This window comes from Natrix helvetica (genome assembly GCF_964273705.1).
Source record: "Natrix helvetica genome assembly, chromosome: 2".
Taxonomy (NCBI): domain Eukaryota; kingdom Metazoa; phylum Chordata; class Lepidosauria; order Squamata; family Natricidae; genus Natrix; species Natrix helvetica.
The window spans coordinates 293,664,414-293,691,259 of NC_138552.1; the positions used below are offsets into that span (position 1 = coordinate 293,664,414).

The 26,846-nt window shown below is 43.9% G+C and overlaps 1 protein-coding gene across 2 annotated transcripts in view; it reads right to left on the reverse strand.

Annotated features, from left to right (window-relative positions):
• Nucleotides 1–26,846, reverse strand: part of RAD51C (RAD51 paralog C) — a 61,254-nt gene that overhangs the window by 11,128 nt on the left and 23,280 nt on the right. The window contains exons 5-7 of one of the 2 annotated variants that reach the window (XM_081943771.1): nt 23,865–23,996; nt 19,889–19,955; nt 5,147–5,207 (exon numbers count right to left, since the gene is read on the reverse strand). In XM_081943771.1, the coding sequence (XP_081799897.1) occupies nt 5,147–5,207; nt 19,889–19,955; nt 23,865–23,996 (260 nt within the window). The remainder of the gene's footprint in view (nt 1–5,146; nt 5,208–19,888; nt 19,956–23,864; nt 23,997–26,846) is intronic. The other variant, XM_081943772.1, reaches the window with a different exon arrangement.

A 26,846-nucleotide genomic window follows, 5' to 3' on the forward strand; every position in this document is an offset into this window, starting at 1 on the left:
GACTAACGTTGAGGTGGAAAAAAGTTGAATAACATTAAGCTCACTGCATTTCACTGGCAATTACCGTATTTTTTGGAGTATAAGACACACTGGAGTATAAGACGCACCAAGATTTTGAAGAGGCAAATTTAAAAAAAGTTTTTGTACCCTGCAGACCTCTCAAAAACGGGCCCGTTTTTTGTCAAAAAAAAGGGCACGCATAGCCTTTAGGAGGCTTATATAGTGGTCCTGGGGGATGGGGGGGGGGAAACAAGCAAAAAACGGCCCGTTTTTCACTCATTTCTGCCCTCCCCAGCCCCCAGGAGCATTCTGGAAGCATCCTAAAGGTTATGCACAGCCATTTTTGCAAAGGGGGCGGGTTCTGGGAGGCCAAAAATACTGCATTCAGTGTATAAGTTGCACCCAGATTTTCAGCCTCTTTTTTGAGGGAAAAAGGTGCATCTTATACTCCGAAAAATACGGTATTTGTGTTTATGTTATCTTATTTCATTACTACAGAGTCAGGGAATTATTAGAGTATTATTAGAGAATTATAGAGAGTATTACATCATTGCTGTTAGTCAGTGAAAGGACATAATCAATTCAACGAATGAGGAAAATATTATAAGATCAAAAATATAGCATGTTAATTTTAGCTTTATATCCTGTCTTTTTATCAGTGAGGTAGTCCTTGTTTAAAGATGCTAATTGGGACAGAAAACTCCATTAAGTGAAGCACTTTTAAGGAGAAAAACCAGTTCAGCTACCCTGGTTACTATCGTTACGTAAGGATCTCACATGGACATAATTTCTGACTTCCTGCTAGCTTCCCCATTGACTCTGCTTGCAGGAACATCACAAATTCTGACCACGGCACACCGTAATGGCAGACATGGGCCCAGTCATAAATACCATTCATTCATCATTATTATCTAGGCTGCATCAACAGAGGGAGAGAATCAAGATCACGTGAAGGGTTAATACCACTTTATAATGCCTTGGTAAGGCCACACTTGGAATATTTGCATTCAGTTCTGGTCGCTACGATGTAAAAAAGATGTGGAGACTCTAGAAAGAGTGCAGAGAAGAGCAACAAAGAGGATGAGGGGACTGGAGACTAAAACATATGAAGAACGGTTGCAGGAACTGGGTATGTTTAGCTTAAGAGAAAGAAGGACTAGGGGAGACATGATAGCATTATTCCAATATCTCAGAGGTTGCCACAAAGAAGAGGGAGTCAAGCTATTCTCCAAGGCACCTGAGGGCAGAACAAGAAGCAATGGGTGGAAACTAATCAAGGAGAGAAGCAATTTAGAACTGAGGAGGAATTTCCTGACAGTGAGAATAATTAACCAGTGGAACAGAAGTTGCCTCCAGAAGTTGTGAAAGCCCCAACACTGGAAGTCTTTAAGAAGATCTTGGATAGCCATCTGTCTGAAACTGTATAGGGTTTCCTGCCTAGGCAGGGGGTTGGACTAGAAGACCTCCAAGGTCCCTTCCAACTCTACTATTGTATTGTATTGTATTGTATTGTAAGTTTGAATGGTCACAAACAAGGATCTAGACAGCTGGAATGGTTCCTATTCCTTTTTAACAGGCTTGCACAGAGGAACTTTCCAGAAGACAACAGAATAACAGAGTTGGAAAGGACCTTAGATGTCTTCTAGTTCAACCCTACTTAAGCAGGTGACCTTATACCATTCTGGACGGATGCTTATCCAGTCTCTTCTTGACAATCTCCAGTGTTGGAGCATTCACAACTTCTGGATATAAGTTATTTCACTGATTAATTGTTCAGGAAATTTCTCCTTAGTTCGAGGTTGCTTCTCTCTTTGATTCTACCTATCGCTTCTTGTCCTTCAGGTGCTTTGGAGAACAGCTTGACTCCCTCTTCTTTTGGGGCAGCCCCTGAGATATTGGAACAATGCTATCATGTCACCCCTACTCCTTCTTTTCATCAAACTAGACATCCCCAATTCCAGCAACCGTTCTTTATATGTTTTAGCCTCCGGTCCCCTAATCCTCTTTGTTGCTCTGTACTCTTTCTAGAGTCTGAACATCATTTTTATTTTGTGGTGCGTTGATTGCTGTATTGCAGTGTTTCACAACCTCAGCAACTTTTTCAAGTCCATGCTGGGGAATTCTGGGATGTGAAATCCATATATTTTCAAGTTGCTGAGGCTGAAAAAAGGTGTCTTAATTTAAAAGAGTATAGATACGGTCAACGGTATTTTACAACTTGTGACAGATGGTCTGACATGAACAGTAAAGAACAGAAAATAGCGGCCGTGTTTGAAAGAGAGAAATGACTGTAGAAACCTGGCCTGCTTTGCAATTCTGCATTCTTAACTTATTTCAAGTTCACAATTTTTACTTTCTTAACTGGCATTTTTTTTAGAAACAAAGGGATGGAATAAATCTTTTGAAGCAATTGTTAACTGCACTGATTTTTTTTTTGGTTCAATCTAAAATCTAATTCGAGAACCTCCCGCTAAAACCCAGAGGGAGGGAGAGCTTCTGAACTTGCTATACCCCAGGAAAATACTCAGCCTTCCTTTGAGATAACCTGCCAAGATTCCTGTTAATTATTTTTAGGGCTCTGGGTTTCTTTTCTTCTCTTGGTGCTGTTCTATTAGAAAGCAAGTAATTACCGCCCAAGGAAGATTATCACATTTCGTTGCATAGGGAATTCCTTAGAACATTTAAATTGGTGGGTGTACTTGATAGAAATAGCCTTAATCGTGAGATACCCTGTCATGTTTTTAAGAGGCTCTCAAATAGAATTCCACCAGGTGCCCTTCAGATGCCATGGATATCTGTGTTTGAAGTAAAGTGACACACACTTAAAAGCGCTGGGCGGAGGGGAGGGGTATTAGGTTTAAACACAATAATTGCATAACGGCTAAGGCTACACTGTGTTCCAGCTCTAAAACAAAGAGGGACGGCGAGAATCCACCCAGGATCCTGGGCAAAACAAGGTTACAAAGGAACAGCTTAACTCGGTTTATTGCCTTTAATACAAAGCTCTCGTTTTCTACAGGTTTCCCTCATGGTATAAAAAGGAAGGCTGTCTCTGCTAACACATTGCTGTCTTGCAGTCTCACACTTTTGTCTTTAAAATGTCGATGTTTGGATAGGTTTTGTAGCTGAGTGCTTTGGATAAGGTTGTTGCCCAGAATTGCAAGCTACGTTAAAGGGACAGAACAGCCCCTGATGCAGTCTCTCCAAGAATTTATTTCAGGTTAAGATGCCCTGTTTCCCCAAAAATAAGCCCTTCCCCAAAAATACCCCCCCCCCAAATATTGCAACACAGCAGCAGCCATGAGGTGAACACGCTCGCCGCCTCCTGCACCTCAAAAATAATAAGACCTCCCCGAAAAGAAGGCCAAGCATTTATTTCAGGTGTCAAAAGAAAATAAGACCATGTCTTAAATTTATAATTTATATAAATTATAAATTATAATAAGACCATGTCTTAAATTTATAATTTCTTTCCCACAGTTTATCCCATTTTTCTAACTCTATATTATGGCCAAAATTTCTTCCCCAGCTAATCATTGTCTCCTTTACCGTCTCTTCCTCCATTTTATATCTTAGAAGAAAATTATATAATCTAGTAATCATTTTTCCTCCCATTCCTAGTAATATTTTATCTAATTCCATTTGTTTCTCGTGTATTCCGTATTGCTTCCGATCTCTTTTAAATCTTGCTTTAATTTGTAAACAGGGCCACCATTCCATATTTATTCCTTGTGTTTTCAGATCTTGTACTGATTTTAGTTCTCCTTTTTCGTCTAAGAGCTCTGCACAGCTTACCATTTTACTGAGATCTATAGTATTTGGATATGTCATTGCCTCCATCGTTGATAACCAGATTGGGATTTTCAGGGAGTAGGTTTTTTTTTTTTTCCCCCAGACTCTAAACAGGGCATCCCTTACTATATGACTCTGGAAGTAGGAATGAGATTTATTCTTTCCCTCCCAGAGGAAGCCATGCCAGCCTAGTTGGAGATCGTGGCCTTCTAGCCTAAGGATTCTTTTATTTTTTAGTTGAATCCAGTCCTTTAGCCATGTTAGGGCTGCCGCCTGATAGTAGAGCTCCCAATCTGACCCTGTCTTATTTTCGGGGAAACACGGTAAGTTGTCATTCGTATTTACATTATGCTATTCATCCCCCCCCCCCTGCATCTAAATCGGCTTTTTATGTATTTTGTTCACAAAGATCTGTACACCTCAACTTCAATGTTACGAAAAAGAACTGGCTGGTTCTGGCATAGGTAGGCAGATTTTGCTACTTGTCTCTTAAAGTCCTTTTTTGTGTTTTATTTTTAGAATATCTGAAGAAGTGTAGAAGTTGAGGCATGCCAACGGGAATTCTTTTTCTTGTTGGCTTGAAAATTTCGAACTTGATACTGTATACTTGACTCAGTTTTCAGGCTTTCAAGACACTGAATTATTAGCAAATCATACCTGCTGTTCTGGACAACAAACTAGGCTAGTGTATAAAATGGTTCGCTAGTTTGTGGTTTATGTAGTTATCCTCAAGTTATGATCACAACTGAGCCCAAAATTTATGTTGCGAAGTGAGACATTTGTCAAGTGAGATTTGCCTCGTTTTACGACCTTCCTTGCCACCATTGTTAAGTGAATTATTGCAGCGGTTAAGTTAGTCTCACAGGTTGTTCAGTGAATTTGGCTTCCCGTGGACTTTCATTTGTCAAAAAGCCGCAAAAGGTGATCACGTGACCCAAGGACACTGCAGCCGTCATAAATATGAATCAATTGCCAAGCGTGGGAATTTTGATCATGTGACCATGAGGATGTTGCAAGCGTCATAAGCGTGAAAACCTTTCAGTGCTGTTGTTACATTGAGCGGACACTAAGTGAACTGTTGCAAGTTGAGGACTACTTGGACAACTTTTTCCTGTCTAGCTGCATATAGGCTGTTCCTTTTTTTGGGGGAGGGGGGGGGGAGAGTTTTTGAAATAATTTTTGTGAACTTTGTTGTAGCCAGTTTTTAGGTAAGTATTTAAATTAAAGGCAGAATTTTCATTCCACAGCTGGTACATGCTAAAGGCAAGATGAGAAGAGAAGTAGAAAAGGTAATTGAGTGTACCCTTGGGTTTAGTTACTAATTTCACTGATTGGTGTCCATTTTTAAACTCACCTCTGGTTTTTATTCCAGTGCAAAATTAAACGTATCGTAGCTGCATGACCCCAGCTTTCCCCTAAGGGGGGGGGGGGGGAGAGACAGAGAAAGAAAGAAAAAAATAGTACTAATTATTCTTCAAGCATGTTTTAAAGGTATACAGCTGGTACATACCGCAGATAGGAAGGGCCAGCTCCAAAGAAATAATAAAAGAACTCATGATCAGAAAATTAGCAATTATCAGTGAAGATAAATCCTCTTAAGCTTTGAGAAGGCAAGCCGGTTTCCTATGCAAAAGGAAGCACTGAGATACTAAATGCCTGCACGACAAAATGCCTATTAATTGTGATAGAACAATTCATTAAGACGGCCCTGCTCCCTTTCTGCCTTGCAGTTTAATGATTTATAGGAATCTTGGAGGCTTTCAGAAAACCGAGTTAGAAAATATTTGGAAACAGATAAAAATGGGTTGTTTTTTTAAAAAAAAGAAATCCTCACAAATATAGAAGAACATATATGTAGCTTGGGATTGAAGCGGGGAGTCCTTGGTGCTCTCTGAGCTTGGTTGTTTTCTTGCGGATGTGTTTCGCTACCCATTTAAGTAAGATCATCAGGGCTAGAAGGGAGTGGAGTTGGTGAAGTGAAGGAGGAGAAGGGGAGAAAGAGAAGAAAAGGAAAAAGAAGGAGAAAGAGGAAGAGAAGAACAGTGGAGTCCTTGAGCTAAGTTGCTTTTCTGCAGACCTTTCACTACCCCTCATCAGTAGAGGGGAGCGGTTCTAGAGAAGGAGAGGAGAGGAGGAGAAAGAGGAGGACGATGGTGGAACTCCTTGGTGCTCCCTGAGCTAGGATGTTTTCCTGTAGACATTTCACTACCCAACTTAGTAACATCATCAGCGCTAGATGGGAGGGGGGGGGTTTGCTCTCCGTCTATACAGAGTTGCTTATCCCACCAGTCTTGTTGGGGATACACAAGGATTTCACCTCACAAAAAAGGTACTCCTGAATGAAATGCATAATCTGCTTAGGCCAGACACGCAAATATTTTTACCAATTTATTTATTCCATAGCCACCCATCTCAGTCAATAGCTGAAAATTAGTTTAGTTTACTTTACTTTACTTTGTCATTGCACCTTGTACAATACAATACAATAATACAGTACAATAGTAGAGTTGGAAGGAACCTTGGAGATCTTCTAGTCCAACTCCCTGCCTAGGCAGGAAACCCTATACCGTTTCAGACAAATAGCTATCCGTTTCAGACAAATAGCTATTGTACAATGAAATTAAATGCCATCTTCAGTGTACATTATAACTATAAAAATGAAAACACAAAGACACATCCTTCACATTCCATAAAATTGAATTGAAAACCCGATATTGCATTAGTATTTCACTATACAGTGGAATTCAATATGGTTCCTGCTCTGGGGTAGAAGCTGTTTTTCCGCCTATTTGTCCTTGTTTTTATTATCCTGTACCGTCTGCCAGATGGTAATAGTTAAAAAAAAAAGGGTGGGCCCAGGATGAGATGGATCTTTAAGAAAGTTTTGAACTTTCTTAAGGGCAGCGGGAGCTCTAAAGCTCTTCCAAGGAGGGGAGGGGGCAACCCATGATCCTCTGGGCAATGAAGTTAACCTTCCGGAGCACTGTCCTATCTGCCATTGTGCAATTGGCAAACCGGACACAGGCGCAGTGAGTTAAAATACTCTCTATGGTGCAGCGGTAGAAGGTCACCAGCAGTCTTTCATGTGGTTGTTGTTTCCTGAGAAGTCTCAGATAGTATCATCTCTGCTGGACCTTTTTGACCAGGGCTGCAATGGGAGGTCCCCAGGTCTCAGGTTCTCTTTTAAGACAACACCCAGAAACTTAAAACTTGCCACTTGCTCCACTCAGCTTCCATTGATAACGGAGGGTTGGATGTCTGATCTGTTCCTTCTATAGTCCACTCTAAGCTCCTTGGTCTTATTGGCGTTAAGGACCAAGTTAATGGTCTCCACAGACGAATGGCTTTTCATTGCTTCATGAGCTCTAAACCAAGCCATGCCTCAGACAGAGAAACCTTTAACAAGTCTCTCCCAGTCTTGTCTAAAAGAAGAAACACTGCCAAAGTACTGGTGAGGCTGGGGCATCTGTGATTTATATTTAACACCTTTGACAGTCAAGGCTACTAATAGACCGTTTCTCCTTTAAGCAGTACAGTCTGCCTTCATTCACTAGTCTTCACTTTTTTGCTTATCTTTCCAACACTCCAGAGTCTGTGTCTGGAAATATAATGCAGCCATTCCTGGAATGGTTCTCTTCTACTGCAGGTTTCAGCTTAAGGGGCAGAAGGTTTCTTTGTTACCCTGTTTCCCCGAAAATAAGACCCAACCTGGAAAATAAGCCCGAGCATGATTTTACAGAATGCTCGTCATATAATCCCTACCCCAAAAATAAGCCCGAGTTAAGATCACCAGCCAGATGGACTCATTTAGTACCATATTTTCCCCAAAATAAGACCTAACCAGAAAATAATGCAGGGGTGTCCAAACTTGGCAACTTTAAGACTTGTGGACTTCAACTTCCAGAATTCCCCAGCCAGCTGGCTGGGGAATTCTGGAAGTTGAAGTCCACAAGTCTTAAAGTTGCCAAGTTTGGACACCCCTGTTCTATGCGTCTTTTGGAGCAAAAAATTATAAGACCGGTCTTAGTTTTGGGGAAACATGGTACCTTTGATGAGCCATAGTCAAATGGCACTTCTACACTGTAATTTGCCTTTTATTTTTACTTAGTCATTAATTTAATTAATTAATTTATTAGATTTCTAGACCGCCCCCTCTCCCCGAAGGGACTCAGGGCGGTGTACAGGTATAAATTTAAAAACCATACAAACAATAGTATACATAGCTAAAATTAGATTAAATAGCCCCTGTACGAATTTATAAAAATTAAAAACTTAGACCATAAAACCAATCATGAAAATTTAAAAATAAAACTGAGGTGGGAAAGCTGGGATTGGACCAGGCCGGCTAGCTGAAACAGGTGGGTTTTGAGTTTCTGACGGAAGGAGCGGAGGTCCGTAGTCATTCTAATGTCAGGGGGAAGGTCATTCCAGAGGGTTGGGCCCATCACAGAGAAGGCCCTTCCCCTAGGCGTCGCCCGCTGGCACAGCCTAGTGGACGGCACCCGGAGGAGTCCCTCTCTGTGTGAGCGAATCGGCCGAAGGGATGTATGGGGCAGGATACGATCCCGCAAATATTGATTTATATCCCACCTTTCTTATGTTTATCAATAATTCAAGGTGCTGAACATACCTAATATTTCCTCCTCTTTTCTCCACAACAACCCTGTGAGGGGAGTTGTGCTGAAAGCGAGAGGGACTGGTCTTAAATCACTCAGCCAGCTTTCATGTAAAGGTGGACCTAGAACTCAGAGTCCCTTGGTAATTGGCTCAAAGCCATTAATAGTTCTAATTCTCAGTAAACTTCTCCTTAGTTCTGGGTTGCTTCTCTCCTTGCTTGGTTTCCATTCATTGTTTCTTGTCCTGCCGTCAAGTGCTTTAGAGAATAGACACCCCCTTTTCTTGTGGCAGCCCCTCAAATATTGAAAGACCGCTATCATGTCACCGTTGGTCCTCCTTTCTTCCGGACTAGACAAACCCAATTCCTGCCAATGTTCTTCACTGGTTTTAGCCTCCACTTCCCTAACTGTCTCTGTTGCTCTTCTCTGCACTCAAGAAATTCGCTGATGGCCCAAGGTCAGTGGACTCAGATCTGAGCCACAATATCAATTAATTGGAATTGAGGGCTGCGCACCTGGTGTGAAGTTCCCAGAAGATGACCTAATTAATTTATGAGCCTCGAGACAAAGTTCAAAAGAAATCCATTCATTTATTAGGATCAACATTTCTGGCATGTTCTCCTGCGGAGCTGAAACTGATTTCCGCTTTATTGCGTTTGAATTTTACCCGTGTCCCCTCCCCTCTGTCTGGGTCATAAATCACATTCACCAACAAGGTTGTAGAAATATGAGATCCAACTCTGGCCGAAGGTATGCATGGAATCCTCCTTCCAATGCCAACCTGATGATAGTCATGGCAACGCTTTACAAGTTGACACCTGGCACTCAAGAAATTCAAGAACTCTGTGTCAAGACGGCACATGCTCATCCTGACAGATGTGGCCACCAAGGCCCATATAAACCACCAAGGGGGTCCCATTCAAGGGCCTCCGAGTGGAGAGACATATTCTGTCCCTAAGGACGGAACATATTTCAGGGGTGAGCAACATGGAAGCAGACTGACTCAGCAGAGCCACAGTGTGGTGCCTGCATCCAGACATATTCCAGGAACTGACAGAACACTTCGGTCCTCCAGTCCTGGACCTATTTGCCACCCCAGACAACAAAGAGCTTCCCAGGTTTTTCTCTAGGTTCCCAGCACCAGGGGGCAAATAGGTCCACTCCCCTAACCGTCTCTGTTGCTCTTCTCTGCACTCTATACATTTCTGGAGTCTGAACATCTTTATATTGTGGCTGTACTGGATGCAGTATTCCAAATCCTATCTTACCACGGCATTATAAAGTAGTATTCAACACTTCACGTCATCTTGAACATACCTGCTTCTAAGTTAATATGGGGAGGGGGTATGGCAGGGATCTTCCTTTAGAAGACCAGATATGGAAGTCAGGGCTTGTTCTGTTTCAGGGTTAATTGGACCTCTATAAAAGCACCACAAAAAAATCCTAACCTAACCAAATTCTCCACCGATTCCTCTCTCCGAAGGGGACTAAATCCTTCTATGTGCTTTGCCTCTGAAATATTTAATTGCTTAAGAAAGTGGAACAGACCATAGCAATCTCCTCCGGCTTCTTCCTGTCCACTCCCCCCCCCCTCTCTGTAATACAGTACTTTCCTGTGAAAGGACTCGAATGCAATCATTTCAAAGCCAAGGCCAGAGCCCGGGTGCCAAAAGAACAATAAAGGTACAAACAAAATGAAACTCTGCTCCGCTCATGAGAAACTGGGGTGGCTTTGGAAGGAAGGAAACTTAATTATTCTTGCTGAGGTTGGACCCTGTCATTTGATTTCCAGACAGATTCATCGAGCCTGTCTCTCAGCCCATTCTAGACACGGCTTCTGTGTAGGCAGAAGATGGATTGGATTTTAAAGCAACAATTTAAGGGAAATGCCGCGAGCCCACCCCGATTTGTCTCAAAGCGGCTCCAGAAGCACAAAATTGGGCATCTGCTGGCCTCTAGCAAGTACATCGCAAACTCTACCCACTCCTTCATTATCACACCCAGAGGGAGAAGCACTATCATTCTAATAGAGGAATTCTCAAAATTAAATGTCTAGACTCCGGTGGCATCTCGCCAGCTCTCGTCACCATGCTAGCATGAGATTTAACATTTGCAAGCGGAGATTAGTGCACGAATTATACAAATGAATACCGTTTCCATTTCAAACCAGCCCGTGGAGGGGGGAAACTGTTTTTATACTCCGTGGCAAAACGCACTGCTTCTAAACGATACTGAGGGGAGATTAATATCTGATCTTATTGCTGAGAAATATCAAGTAAAAGCCATCTCTGGGATAAGCCAGCTTGGGAATTCGGCTTGGTTAAAGACAGATTTGTTTAACAAAGCCCTTAACCTAATTCTTGTAATGCTTGGTAGATTCCTTCTGCTTTTATCTATAGGTCTTTTTAAAGAAACTAAAGCTAAGCTAAAATAACCATTCTGGTCTTTATGGTCACTTTTATGGAATAATTTCTAAAAGATCTTTTCATGAATAAAATAAAATGGAGGGGAAAAGAGGGAACAGCAGTGCTCACTAATGGATGTGTTTATGCTGCTACTGAACAACAAAATTTGCCCTACTTGGAAGCGGTTTGAAAAAGAGAAGATGTGAGAGAAAGCAAAACAAGGCTCCCTTTAATGTATAGACTCTTTTTGACACATCCTAAAAGCTTTGTTGTCTAAAAATATCCGAAATATTTATTAATAACATGCTGTAGGAGTGGAGACCCGTTTGGTGTAATGGTTAAGGTGCTGGCTTAGAAATCAGGCGATGGAGAATTCTAGCCCCGCCTTAGCCATGAAAGCTGGCTGGCTGATTGGGTCAATCACCAGGAGACTGAGAGGTCTAGTCCTGCCTTGGGAACAGTAGGATGACTTTGGGCCAATCACCAGGAGACTGAGAGGTCTAGTCCTGCCTTGGGAACAATAGGATGACTTTGGGCCAATCACCAGGAGACTGAGAGGTCTAGTCCTGCCTTGGGAACAATAGGATGACTTTGGGCCAATCACCAGGAGACTGAGAGGTCTAGGATGACTTTGGGCCAATCACCAGGAGACTGAGAGGTCTAGTCCTGCCTTGGGAACAGTAGGATGGCTTTGGGCCAATCACCAGGTGACTGAGAAGTCTAGTCCTGCCTTAGGCATGAAAACCAACCCAGGGACTTTGAGAGAGTCCTTCTCTCTCAGCTCAACCCACCCCCCAGGGTTGTTGTGGTGGGGAAAACAGGAGGAGAAATAAGTCTTAGGTACGTTCACTGCTTTGAGTTACTTATAAAGTAATAAAGGCGGGATAAAAATCTAATGAAACAATAAAGCAAGCAAGTTACAGAATTGGTGGGACAACCTTTATTCCCAATTTGATCATGGTGCAACCTGTTTTCAAAGCATTTTACAGGCCTTAAAGCAATCCAGGGGGGGGGGGGAGACATAATGCAACTTACAAGTCTTTTTTTTGTGGGGGGGGGGGGGTTCCCAACAAACATTATGGGCCATATTTCCAATAACCCCTTTCAGTCTTGAATGGCTGAAACTGACCGGCGTCAACTACAATGAGATTTTGAGGAATCATGATTTGCAAAATCAATGGGGAAGCCAGATTCACTTAACACCCGTATTAGTAGCTTAACGACCGCAGTGAATTGCTTAACCACCATGGGAAGAAAGGTTGTAGAATGGAGCAAAACTCACTTAAGGAATGTTTCGCTTAGCAGTGGAAATTTTGGCTTCCGTTGTGGTTGTAAGTCAAGGGCTACCTATAGTCTCCTGCTCTGAGCTTTGAGAGAGGAGAAGCTGGCTAAAAGTTGGAATCCAGGGGCACCTGCACCCTGACTCTCTTCACCCGCAGTCCAATCCAGGAAAATGAGAGAAAGAGAGAAGGGGGTGGGGAGAGAGAGATGGGGCGGAGAGGAAGAGATGGAGAAAGAGGGAAAGAAAAGGGGGAGAGAAAGAGAGTGGGAGAGAGAGGGAGGGAAAGAGAGAAGGGGAGGAAAAGAGAGGGGGAGAGGGGGAGGGAGGGGAAGAGAGAGAGGAAGAGTGGGGAGAGGAAGAAAAGGAGGGGGAGAGAGGGAGAGGAAGAGAGATGAAGAGAGGGGAAGGGAAAGAGGGAAAGAAAGGGGGAGAGAGGGGGAGAGGGAAAGAGAGAAAGGAAGAGAGGGAAGAGAAAAAAAGAAGGGGTAGACAGAGGGAGGGAGGAAGAGGGAGAGGAGACGGAAAGAGAGAGGAAGAAAGAAGGAGGGAGAGAGAAAAGGAGAGAGGGAGGGAAAGAGAGAGGAAGAGGGGAAGGGAAAGAGGGAGAGGGAGGGAAAGGGGAGAGAAAGAGAGGGGGAGAGAGGGGGAGGGAAAGAGAGAGGGGGGAGAGGGGGAGGGAGGAAAAGAGAGGAAGAGAGGGGAGAGAGGGGGAGAGGAAGAAAAGGAGGGGAGAGAGGAAGAGAGAGAGAGAGAGATGGAAAGAGAAGGAAGGAGAGAGGAAAGAAGAGAGGGAGGGAAAGAGAGAGGAAGAGGGAGGGAGGGAGAGAAAGAGAGAGAGGAGGAGAGAGGGGAAGGGAAAGAGGGAGAGATGGAGAAAGAGGGAAAGAAAGGGGGGAGAAAGAGAGTGGGAGAGAGGGAGAGAGAGGGGGAGAGAGGGAGGGAAAGAGAGAGAGGAGGGAGAGGAGAGACAGGGGGAAGAAGAGAGAGATGGAAAGAGAGGAGGAGGGAGAGAGGAAGAGAAAGGGAGAGAGGGAAAGAGAGAGGAAGAGAGAGAAGGAGGGAGAGAGGAAAGTAGAGAGGGGGGGGGGAGAGAGAGAGAGAGAGAAAGAGAGAGGAAGAGGGGGGGAAGAGAGAGAGAGAGAGAGAGAGACTCCACCCTAGAGGAATTCTCTGTTGCTTGCTGGAGAGGATTGTCTTTCCCTGAACTGTTCCAAGAACAGAGAGGAAAGGACTGACTGGCAGCTGAGGGAGCAGATGGCAACCCTTGGGGAGCTGGACCCATCCCACGGATCGCCAGTTCCCGACCCTTAAATCGATTAGCTTTAATTTGCTTTGTTAGCCTGACTGTCTGCCAAAAAAGAAAAAAAAAGCCCCTGTGTAGACTGCAGGGGAAGAAGGCCGGGCAGGAGACGATAGGTCAGCGTTTGAAAGCAAGGTATTGTTTTTATTTTTAAAAAAAAATCTGCCTGCCCACGTCCAATCCGGCGTCCTCCGAGGACTGCGCTTTTGACTGTGTCCAATTTATCTTGCACCTCTGCCAAGCGGACGAAGGAACTGCTGAACACACATGAAGGAAAGGCCTCTGCAAAGCTGCCCCTGCCCCGGCCATCAAGGGAACCTTATGGGATTCAGAGGCAGAAGGAATGCAAGAGCTATTTTAAAAGAATGGCTCTGCGGTCATCGTCCTGACGTGGCTTTAGCCCAGATCTTTGCCCCTTTGGGGGAGGAACAAAATACACCCCCCCATCTGGGCCTCTTCTCATCAAAGGGAAGGAGCCCCTTTTAAAATGACCCAAAACAAGAGTAGAATTTCTGATGGTAAAAGCTCAGGATGCTGTATAAACCTAAGCAGCAGCTAGAGTTAAATACAATACAGGTAGTCCTTGACTTACAACTGTTTGTTTAGTGACCGTCCGAAGTTACAACGGCACTGAAAGAAGTGACTTAGGGCAGTTTTTTCACACTTACAGCCATTGCAGCATCCCCGCAGTCACGTTGGTTTACATTCGGATCCTTGACCACTGACTCACATTTCTGATGGTTGCCTTGTCACTGGGGTCACGTGATCCCCTTTTGTGACCTTCTGAGGAGCAAAGTCAATGGGGGGAAAGCCAGATTCACTTAACAACCGTGTTGCTAATTTAAGGATGGCAGGGATTTGCCGAACAAAAAAACGTGGCTAGAAAAGTCATAAAACTCATTTAGCAAATTTCTCGCTTAGCAACATAAATCAATTGTGGTTGTAAGTTGACGACTGTCTATACAGCTAGTGCTCGACGTATGACCGTCATTGAGCCCAAAATTTCTGTTGTTAAGCGAGACACTTGTTAAGTGTGCTTTGCCCCATTTTACGACCTTCTTTGCCACAGATGTTAAGTGAATCACTGCAGTTAAGTTAGGAACACGGTTGTTAAGTGAATCCGGCTTCCCCATTGACTTTGCTTGTCAGAAGGTTGTAACAAGGGGGGTGGGGTGGTTACATGACCCTGGGACACAGCTAAGGTCATAAATATGAATCACTTGCCAAGCATCTGAATTTTAATAATGCTGCAAAGGTTGTAACTGTGAAACACGGTCTGCAGGCATATTTTCCAGTGCTGTTTAACTTTGAGTGGTCGCTAAATGAACGGCTGTAAGTCGAGGATTAGCTGCATATGTTCCTGGCGGCAGCGATGTCATGTAACGCAGAAAAGCAGCCAAGACACCTAAAAACAGTGGAGTCCCCCAAGGCTCTGTTTTGGGCCCAGGACTCTTCAACATCTTCATCAATGATTTGGATGAAGGAATAAATGGGGAACTCATCAAATTTGCAGATGACACCAAGCTGGCAGGAATAGCCAACACTCCAGAAGATAGGCTTAAGATACAGAAGGATCTTGACAAACGTGAACATTGGGCACTATCTAATAAAATGAAATTCAATGGTGAAAAGAGTCAGGTTCTACATTTAGGCAACAAAAACGGAATGCACAGGTACAGTATAGGTGGTACCTTCCTCAATAGTAGTAACTGTGAAAGGGATCTTGGAGTCCTAGTGGACAACCATTTAAATAGGAGCCAGCCGTGTGCAGCAGCTGCCAAAAAAGCCAACACAGTTCTAGGCTGCATCAACAGAGGGATAGAATCAAGATCACGTGAAGGGTTAATACCACTTTACAAGGCCTTGGGGAGGCCACACTTGGAATTACTGCATTCAGTTCTGGTCGCCACGATGTAGAAAAGATGTGGAGACTCTAGAAAGAGTGCAGAGAAGAGCAAAAAAGAGGATTAGGGGATTGGAGACTAAAACACATGAAGAATGGTTGCTGGAATTGAAGATGTCTAGTTTAATGAAAAAAAGGACTAGGGGAGACATGATAGCAGTCTTCCAATATCTCAGGGATTGCCACAAAGAAGAGGAAGTCAAGCTATTCTCTAAGGCACCTGAGGGGAGAACAAGAAGCAATGGGTGGAAACTAATCCTAAAAACTAAACTAAAATAGGGGCAGTCAGGCATAATACAGGTTATGTAGACAGTAAACACAAGGTCAATCAAAATGGACTCAAATGTCTATATACCAATGCACAGAGTATGAGGAATAAACAGGGAGAATTAGAAATTCAAGTAAAAGAGGACAGATATGATATTATTGCCATTACAGAAACTTGGTGGGATGAAACTGACAAATGGAACATACAGCTAGAAGGATTTAAATTATTTAAAAGAAATAGACCAAATAAAAGAGGAGGTGGAGTTGCACTATATATAAGAAATAACTATGTCTCTACAGAAATAGAGCACAACAATAATGAGAACTATCTTGAATGCATTTGGGTCAATATTAAAGGTTGTGGGGGAAATGACATTGCCATAGGTCTATACTACAGGCCACCCAACCAAGCAGAGGAAGAAGATGAACTTTTTGCTAGTCAGCTAACTAAGGTATGTAGGAAGCACACCACAATAGTAATGGGAGATTTTAACTACCCTGACATCAACTGGGAAACAAACTCTGCACCAAGTGGAAGATCCAACAGGTTCCTAACAAACCTAGCAGACAACTTTGTTTTCCAAAAAGTAGAGAAGGAAACAAGGGGATCAGCCATACTGGACTTAATTCTCACTAACAGAGAGGAAATGATAGAAGGTGTTGAAGCCATAGGAACCCTGGGGGCAAGTGACCATGCAATATTGGAATTCAACATTATCCAAACACAAGTAGTAGAACAAAGTCAAACTAGAGTCTTGGACTTTAAGAAAGCTAATTTCAATAAACTTAGAGAGAGCTTGGGAAAAATTCCATGGATGAGAATCCTCGAGGGGAAAACAACTCAAGAAGCTTGGGAAATTTTGAAAAATGAGATTAGAAAAGCCCAGTCTAACACAATACCAATGAAGAAGAAAAACAACAGCTCCCAAAAGAAACCAGCATGGCTGCATAAACAACTATCTGACAAACTGAAAGACAAAAAAAGTAAGTATAAAAAGTGGAAGGAGGGGGACATAACTAAGGCAGAATATCAGCAAATAGCCCGAGCCTGTAAAGATGAAGTGAGGAAAGCTAAGGCTCACAATGAAGAAAGGCTTGCCACAAAAGTAAAAATTAACAAAAAAAGCTTCTTCCAACATGTTAAAAACAAAAAAAAAGTTAAGGAAACAATTGGTCCATTGCTAGGAGAAAGTGGCAAGAAGGTGACAAGCAACAGGGAGAAAGCAGAACTATTTAACTCATGTTTTGCATCTGTCTTTACACAAAGGGATAAAACAGTCCAACCTATCAAAAGCAGCACCACAAAATTAGGAACACAAATTGAAATAGGGAAGAAAATGGTAAGTGAGCACCTGTCTACCCTAGATGAGTTCAAATCACCAGGACCGGATGGATTACACCCCAGAGTTCTGAAGGAACTAGCAGACGAGATCTCAGAACCACTGAATTATATCTTTCAGAGATCCTGGAACACCGGGGAACTACCAGAGGACTGGAAAAGAGCTGATGTGGTTCCCATCTTCAAAAAAGGGAAAAAATTAGATCCAGGAAACTACAGACCTATCAGCCTAACCTCAATACCAGGAAAGATTCTGGAAAAAATAATCAAGCAACGAATTTGCGAACACCTAGAAGCAAACAAAGTAATAGCCAAAAGCCAACATGGATTTGTCAAAAACAGATCATGCCAGACTAATCTTATTGCATTCTTTGATAATGTGACAAAATTAGTGGACCAGAGGAATGCCGTTGATATAGTTTACTTGGACTTCAGTAAGGCTTTTGATAAGGTAGACCATAACCTACTACTAGATAAAGTAGAAGAATGTGGGTTAGACAGCATCACCACCAGATGGATTGGTAACTGGCTGACCAACCGCACTCAACGTGTAGTTCTCAATGGAACTGCATCTACATGGAGGGAAGTATGCAGTGGAGTACCCCAAGGCTCTGTTTTAGGCCCAGTACTCTTCAACATCTTCATCAATGATTTGGATGAGGGAATAAATGGGGAACTCATCAAATTTGCAGATGATACCAAGCTGGCAGGAATAGCCAACACTCCAGAAGATAGGCTTAAGATACAGAAGGATCTTGACAAACTTGAACATTGGGCACTATCTAATAAAATGAAATTCAATGGTGAAAAGAGTAAGGTTCTACATTTAGGCAACAAAAACGGAATGCACAGGTACAGTATAGGTGATACCATACTCAGTAGTAGTAACTGTGAAAGGGATCTTGGAGTCCTAGTGGACAACCATTTAAATAGGAGCCAGCAGTGTGCAGCAGCTGCCAAAAAAGCCAACACAGTTCTAGGCTGCATCAACAGAGGGATAGAATCAAGATCACGTGAAGTGTTAATACCACTTTATAATGCCTTGGTAAGGCCACACTTGGAATACTGCATTCAGTTCTGGTCGCCACGATGTAAAAAAGATGTGGAGACTCTAGAAAGAGTGCAGAGAAGAGCAACAAAGATGATTAGGGGACTGGAGTCTAAAACATATGAAGAACGGTTGCAGGAACTGGGTATGTTTAGCTTAAGAGAAAGAAGGACTAGGGGAGACATGATAGCATTATTCCAATATCTCAGAGGTTGCCACAAAGAAGAGGGAGTCAAACTATTCTCCAAAGCACCTGAGGGTAGAACAAGAAGCAATGGGTGGAAACTAATCAAGGAGAGAAGCAATTTAGAACTGAGGAGGAATTTCCTGACAGTGAGAACAATTAATCAGTGGAACAGCTTGCCTCCAGAAGTTGTGAATGCCCCAACACTGGAAGTCTTTAAGAAGATGTTGGATAGCTATTTGTCTGAAACGGTATAGGGTTTCCTGCCTAGGCAGGGGGTTGGACTAGAAGACCTCCAAGGTCCCTTCCAACTCTACTATTGTATTATTGTATTAATCTAGGAGAGAAGCAACTTAGAACTAAGGATAAATTTCCTGACAGAGCAATTAATCAGTGGAACAGAAACTGCCTCCAGAAGTTGTGAATGCCCCAACACTGGGAGTCTTTAAGAAGATGTTGGATAGTCATTTGTCTGAAACGGTATAGGGTTTCCTGCCTAGGCAGGGGGTTGGACTAGAAGACCTCCAAGGTCCCTTCCAACTCTGCTATTGTATTGTAAACGGCTCTCCAAAGCGGAGGGGAAGGATGAGAAAGAAGAAAACCGAGCAAAGAGTTATAACGTGGATGCCATCCAAATAATCATTTTTAGATGATTGATGGATGCAAAAGCGAAGATTATATGACTGCAGTTCCAGGCATTTCCATTTCTATAACTGCTGGAGGACGGGCTGTTCTCAGCAAACTAAACAGGGTCAGATCTGGCAAGAAATGGGATGAGAGCACATCAAGGAACCACAGGCTTTAAGCGCAACAAATCCCAAACGGCCTGAAATAAAGCGATGGCAAACCACCCAAAGAGCTGCCAAGAAAATTAAATGGATGTGTTCAGGAAGTCCCCAGCAGTCAAGTTCACCTCAAAGGATGCCTTGCTTAAAAATAAAAGAAGAGATTTGCTTGGCAGGAAACAGTGGGGGGTGGGGAGTGGAGTGGAGTGGAAAGTGCTTTCTGTAAATCTTTTATTTGGGCTCTTTTGGATTCCCCGGCTCTTAACTCCAGAGTTTGATTCAGGAGCTCTCATGTCAGCACAGAAAATTCTTCGTATTTTATTACCTTCGGTATCTTTACCTCCCCTGCTGGGGAGATGGGCGGTATATAAATTTAATAAACAAATAAATAATAAAAATCTTTAGCCAGAGTGCCTCTGTAAAGGAATGCGTGGAGGTCCTTGGCGGGTCTAGGGAAGAAATGCTGACTAGCAAACAATCATCACCTTCAAATGATAAGAAGGGACCTTGGAGGTCAACCCAAGCATAGGATAGGATAGGGTAGGGTAGGATTGTTCTCACTGTCAGGAAATTTCTCCTAGTTCTCAGTTGGTTCTCTCCTTCATTAGTTTCCATCCATTGTTTTTTGTCCTGCCTTCCGGTTCTTTGGAAAATGGGTTGACCGCCCCCCTTCTTTGTGGGGATCAACCTATTTTCCAAAGCACCATAAAGCAAGAACAAGGAACAATGAAGCCAGTGAATGGACTACAGGCACTAGATGCAATCACAGCTAAGGCAAAACAGAATTATAAGCAAGGAACTTTTAGTCCCTTTAAAACGTTCTCTGGGTGAATATGCCTTTAGAAAGAATTCTTTGGGGAACAAGATTGACCATCACTATACTTTTTTTGTTCCTGAGAGAGAAAGTAAAATATAGGCAGAGGGGGGGGGGGGAAACCATCCTCTAACAGGAAGTAGAAATGCTTACCTAGGGCAGGTACCAAAGAGGAATTATTTTGTTCAAAGCGTGTGGTCATCTGATTGGTCAACACTACCTGAAAGAAGCAGAAAAGAAGAGAATCTACGTCAAATAAATTAGCCTTTATAGTTACTGAAAAATAAAAGCTGTTAGACCCGTGTTTCTCAACCTCAGCAACTTGAAGAAGTGTGAGCCTCAACTCCCAGGATTCCCCAGCCCACCTGGGAGTTGAGGTTCACATATCTGGGTATGTCTAGCTTAAGAGAAAGAAGGACTAGGGGAGACATGATAGCATTGTTCCAATATCTTGGGGGCTGCCACAAAGAAGAGGGAGTCAAACGATTCTCCAAGGCACCTGAGGGTAGAACAAGAAGCAATGGGTGGAAACTAATCAAGAAGAGAAGCAACTTAGAACTGAGGAGAAACTTCCTGACAGTTAGAACAATTAATCAGTGGAACAGAAGTTGCCTCCAGAAGTTGTGAATGCCCCAACACTGGAAGTCTTTAAGAAGATGTTGGATAGCCATTTGTCTGGAACGGTATAGGGTTTCCTGCCTAGGCAGGAGGTTGGACTAGAAGACCTCCAAGGTCCCTTCCAACTCTGCTATTGTATTGTATTGTATTGTATTGTATTGTATCTTCAAGCTTCCAAGGATGAGAACCCCTAAGTTAGACTCCCTTTGTCTCTGATTACTGGTCTTGCTGCTGAGGCTTATGGGGTTGGCTCCCATCAGCTTTTGGAGAGCCATAATTTCCCCAGCTCTGCCACAAGTAGACATGGTATAGCCGCTTTCACTAATAATAATAATACACAGTCAACTTACGACCACAACTGAGCCCAAAATTTATGTTGCTGAATGACTTTGAACGGTCACGAAATGAACCGTTGTAAGTCGAGGACTACCTGTAATAGCAACAGCATTTAGACTTACATACTAACTTACAGCAGGGGTGTTAAACTGGCGGCCCATGGGCCAGATGCGTCACGCACAGGCCACGCCCATCGCAGCTCCACGAAGGGGAAAAACATTGCCATACGTCCCATGACTGCAATGTTATGCCACGGGTTTGACACACGTGGCTTTACAAAAGCAGCCTCTTACCCCCAACAATCTGGGTCCTCGTTTTACCCACCTCGGAAGGATGGAAGGCTGATTCAACCTTGAGGTGGTCAGGATTGAACTCCTGGCAGCGAGCTGAATTAGCCTGCAATACTGCATTCTAGCCCCTGCGCCATCCTTAACAGACTTAACAACTGTGGTTAAGAAAGACAAAAAGTCTGGAGTGGACCTGGAGACAGGCCAATAGAAGAGAAAGAACTGGAGAAGACAACAAAATACAATGACCTGCAAGCAGAAATAGAACCACTGTGGCAAAAGAGAGCAAAGGTAGCGCCACTAGGAATAGCTGCCTTGGGTGCAATACCAAAACTAAAACTGGTGGAGAGAATTCCGGGGGTTAAAGGAGGTTGTGGGGACAACCCCGTTCGTTTTCTTTCTGAGGCATTATATCGTTTGTATCTTGACTTGCTCATCATGGCCAACATTTAGCACGCAGACATCCTTCCTTGTCCTACAAGACAGCTATTTTGAATTATTTTAGCAATACAGAATATGCCCATCAAGCCCCTCGGTTGCTCCTCTTGAGTCAGTCATTCAAAAGGGGAACTAAGAAGGGTTTCTTCCTCCAGCACCTGATCTAAAGAATCCGATGTCAGTATCCAGCGCAGAATTACAGAGTTAGAAAGGACCTTGGAGGTCTCAGGCAGGAAACCTTCTGCCCTTTCAGACAAGATGGTTGTCCAACCTCTTCTTGAAAACCCCCAGTGTTGTAGCACCCACAAATTTCTGGAGGCAAGGCATTTCCACTGATTGATTGTTCTGTCAGGAAATTTCTCCTTAGTTCTTGGTTTGCTTCTCTCCTTGATTAGTTTCCACCCATTGCTTCTTGTCCTGCTCTCACATGCTTTGGAGCATGACTCCCTCAGATAAAAATATGGATTAAACTGGGGTGCCTCTGAATATTCTTAGCTGGGGGCTATTGCTGTTAATGTACTACGTGAGGCTTCCCATTGGTATCTTGTTTAGCCAGCTTGGGAAGTAACATTTTAGGCTCACAGGCTGATCCGTTAGAGCTGTTCTGTGTTGTCTTCTAACACTATCTGAGTAAAAATACATGGAGGGGCTTATTTTTAGCAGCCCAGCAATAAAAAGAAAAAAGAAAGAAAAACCCCAGCGTACATAACAGAATCACAGCTTAAGGAGGAACGACGTTACCTGGAAACAGGGAAAAAGTAACATTCCAGATTCTGGAATCATCCTTTCTAACCTGGGTAGGCTGAAACCCCCCCCCCCCCACTTATAAATAGCTGTAGCTCAAGCGTGTCATCCTTTGGCAGGAAGCCAGCTATATCTGCAGCACCTCCAGGCTGAGGTCAAATGATGCAGCAACGAAGGAGATGAAAGGCAGTTTACTAAGGAATTTCTCCCAGGAATTTCTCTCTCAGCAAGACTTGTTTTCTCTTCACAAGATTCTGCCTGTATGTTATCTATTTATCTGCCTGCCTGCCTGTCTGTCTGCCAGGTGCTTTTTCAAAAGGCAACTGGATTTTATTTTTCCTTGACGATATTTTGCTTCCCATCCAAGAAGCTTCTTCAGTTCTATCTATCTACCTATCTAGCCTTTATCATTTTATAAATAACTCAAGGCAATGAATACATGCAATACTCTTCCTCCTCCTGTTTTCCCCACAGCAACCTGGTGAGGTGAGGTGGGCTGAGTGTGTGCGACTTTCATTCCTAAAGTGGGACTAGCAATAGGAATAGCACTTAGACTTATATACCGCTTCATGGCGCTTTACCGCCCTCTCTAAACGGTTTACAGAGTCAACTTCTTGCCCCCAACAATCCGGGTCATCATTTTATTGACATCAGAAGGATGGGAGGCTGAGTCAACCTTGAGCCGGTCAGGATTAAACTTCCTAGCTGTGGGCAGAGTTAGCTTGCAATATTGCATTCTTGCCACCACAGCTCTTCTAGAACTCTCAAACTCTTGATGATTGGCCCAAAGACACCCATCAGCTTTTATGCCAAAGGCGGGACTAGAACTCACTGTCTCATGATGATTGGCCCAAAGTCATCCAGCTGGCTTTCCTGCCAAAGGCGGGACTAGAACTCAACCATCTCCTGGCTTCTAGCCTGGTGCCTTAATCACTAGATCAAACTGGCATTCATGTTCATAAAAAGGACAATGACAATCAAAAGGCAGGAAATCCTTAACCCACTTAAAACGCGTACAATGTGAGCTTTATAAGAACAGCTGGATTTATGTCAAGCCATCGTTTGTTGAATCATGCCCAGCTGAATAAATAACTGGTTTTAAATAATCTAGTAAACTAGAAATTATGGTTTAACAACCACAATTGATAGGTTTATATAACATGTCAAAAATACATTGCAGTGTTAGCACATCGAATTTTCTGTCAAATGTTTAGTCACTACGAGTGTTACGAAGTTATACAGGTAGTCCTCAACATACAAGTTTGTTTAGTGACTGTTCGAAGTTACAACGGCTCTGAAATAGTGATTTATGTGATTCATTATGTGATTCATTAGTGATTCATTTTTCACACTTACAACCATTGCAGTGTCCCTATGGTCAAGTGATCAAAATTCAGACACTTGGCAACTGACTCGTATTTATGACCCATTGCAGTGTCTCGGGATCATATGATCCCCTTTTGCGACCTTCTGACCAGCAGATGCAATGGGGAAGCCAGAGTCACTTAACAACCGTCTTACTAATTTAACAAACAAGTGATGCACTGAACAGCTTTGGCAAGAAAGGTCGTAAAATGGGTCTAAATTCACTTAATAAGTGTTTCACTTAACAGCAGAAATTATAGGCTCAATTGAGGTCATAGGTCAAGGGTTACCTGTACCATTTACTGGTTTAGCCACGTATCTCCATTTCCCCTCAAACTTACCGATAATGTACGGTCATTTGCAAGGCATATCAACTGTTGGGCCAGGCCATTCAAAAGTCTCGTTCGCAGCGACAGGTCTTCGAAGTCATGGCGGAAAGGAAAGGCAATTCCATCAATCACAATCAACTGTACCTAATGGTCGAATATAAAACAGAGTGAGAGAGAGCTTCATTCCCACAGAAATCTGTATCAGAAAAGCTGGGATGCCTGTAAATAAGATTATTTCCCCCCCCTAAGGGATCCTTTGTTATTAATCCAAGGGCTACTTGTCATTTCATGGTTGAGGGAAATTAAGTATAGATTAATCTGAAAGGGATTAACCCTTCGCCTCGTTGGAGTTGTTATTCTATTTATAGAATTTCAAGTTATAAAACCACGATGACTCTCACAGGAAATAGCTGCAGTTTTTTTCTCCATCAGATTTTTAAAAAAAACAAAGCAAGAACAGTAGCATCTTAATAAGCCTCCCACGATCCTCAGATGTTCTGACTGTTATTGTGCTTAACCATTAGAATGACCTGGAAATGAAAAGAGGTCAGGCATTAGAACAGATACTGGTCGGTTACTAGATCATTTTGAATTGGAGGATTTTTCTTGGAAAAAAGAAAACACCTTTATGCAAATAGGTGATTTGCTTCAGAAAATTTTCAATTTGCATGGGAAAAAACGCCAGATACTGTGGCCCTCCCCAGATTACCGGCGGAGTTCGGGCCCAATCCTCCTGCTGTGTGCTGGCGGTGATCGCGGGCGCTTGTAGCCTCTGAAGCCCTGGGACCCAAGATGGCGACCGCCGACCACGTGGTCCGAACACGTGAGCCTCTCCTCCTTCCTGGGTCCTGCGATCCCCATGCTTTCCCACCGCCTTGAAGGAGGTGGTGGTGGGGCCCCTCCTTAAGAATCTTTCCCTGGACCCAGCTTCTTTAGCCAACTATCGTCCGGCCTCCAACCTTCGCTTTGTAGCGAAGGTTGTTGAGAGCGTGGTAGCAGGTCAGCTTTCCCAGCACCTGGACGAAGCTGCCTATCTGGATCCGTTTCAGTCGGGTTTCAAGCCCCGGTACATCACGGAGACGGCATTGGTCGTGTTGGTCGATGATCTCTGGTGGGCCCGGGACAGGGGCTGCTCCTCTGTCCTGGTCCTATTAGACCTCTCGGAGGCTTTCGATACCATCGACCATGGTATCCTACTGCGACGACTCGGGGGGTTGGGAGTGGGGGGCACCGTTTTACGGTGGTTCTCCTCCTACCTGTTGGATCGGTCACAGTTCGTGTTGACTGGAGGGCAGGGATTGACCCCCAGGCGCGTCACTTGTGGGGAGCCCCAGGGGTCGGTTCTCTCACCCCTCCTGTTCAACATATAGATGAAACCGCTGGGCGAGATCATCTGTGGTTTTGGGGTACGGTATCATCAATATGCTGATGATACCCAACTTTTCATCTCTACCCCAAACCACCCAAACGATGCCCTTGACGTGACGTCCCGATGCCTGGAGGCTGTGCGGATCTGGATGGGGAGGAACAGGCTCAAGCTCAATCCCTCCAAGACTGAGTGGCTGTGGTTTCCGTCATCCCGATTTGTGCATCTTGTTCCATCTTTGACGATAGGGGGAGAAATTTTAGCCCCCTCAGAGAGGGCCCACAATCTGGGAGTCCTCCTCGATATGCGGCTTAGTTTAGAAGAACACCTGACGGCCGTGACCAGGGGGGCCTTTTACCAGGTTCGCCTGGTACGTCAGTTGCACCCCTTCCTGGATCGGGATGCTCTATGCACAGTCACTCATGCCCTCGTCCTTTCTCACCTGGACTACTGCAAAGCTCTCTACATGGGGCTGCCCTTGAAGAGCACCCGGAGGCTTCAGCTGGTCCAGAATGTGTCCGCACGGGTTGTCATGGGGGTATCTAGGTGCTCCCATGTTACACCCCTTTTAGGCGGCCTGCACTGGTTGCCGGTTGTTTTTTGGGTGCGATTCAGGGTGTTAATTATGATCTTTAAAGCGCTCCATGGCTTAGGCCCAGGGTACTTGCGAGACCACCTACTGCCACTGGTAGCCTCCCACTCGGCCAGTGTCGGCTAGGGGGAGAGCCTTCTCTCCCCCAGGGGGAGAGCCTTCTCTGTGAGAGCGCCTTCCCTCTGGAATGAGCTGCCCCCGGAGCTTTGCATAATCCCTGACCTCCGGTCCTTCCGACGCACGCTAAAAAGTTTCCAGCAAGCCAGTCTGCTCTGTTAATTTTATCTAATTTTTAAAATGTTAGTGTTATATAAATTGGGTTTGTTTTTTGGATTGTTTCTAATTTTCTTTTAACTTTTGTAATATGTGTTTTTTAATGCTGTACGCCGCCCTGAGTCCTTTGGGAGAAGGGCGGCATACAATACAATACAATACAATACAATACAATACAATACAATACAATAGTAGAGTTGGAAGGGACCTTGGAGGTCTTCTAGTCCAACCCCCTGCCTAGGCAGGAAACCCTATACCGTTTCAGACAGATGGCTATCCAACACCTTCTTAAAGACTTCCAGTGTTGGGGCATTCACAACTTCTGGAGGCAACTTCTGTTCCACTGGTTAATTGTTCTAACTGTCAGGAAGTTTCTCCTCAGTTCTAAGTTGCTTCTCTCCTTGATTAGTTTCCACCTATTACTTCTTGTTCTACCCTCAGGTGCCTTGGAGAATAGTTTGACTCCCTCTTCTTTGGGGCAACAAACAAACGAACAAACATGCTGTAACTGGGATTGCTTGCAGTCGCGCTATGAGGCGCGGGGCCTGGGGCTTCCCCCCTCCGCCGCCGAACCGGGGCTCGGGAGCCTCTCAGTAGCGCTACCAGCTTACTGTGCACAAGCTGATTGCAGAGCGCACGAGAGGAGGCTACGCTAGACAATTACGCTTAGCTGAAAGGAAGTACCAAGGAGAGCCAGTTAAATTAGCTCCTTCTGAGCCGAAGACTGAGGTTAATCTGGGGAGTCAGAGGAGGAGCAGAGGGA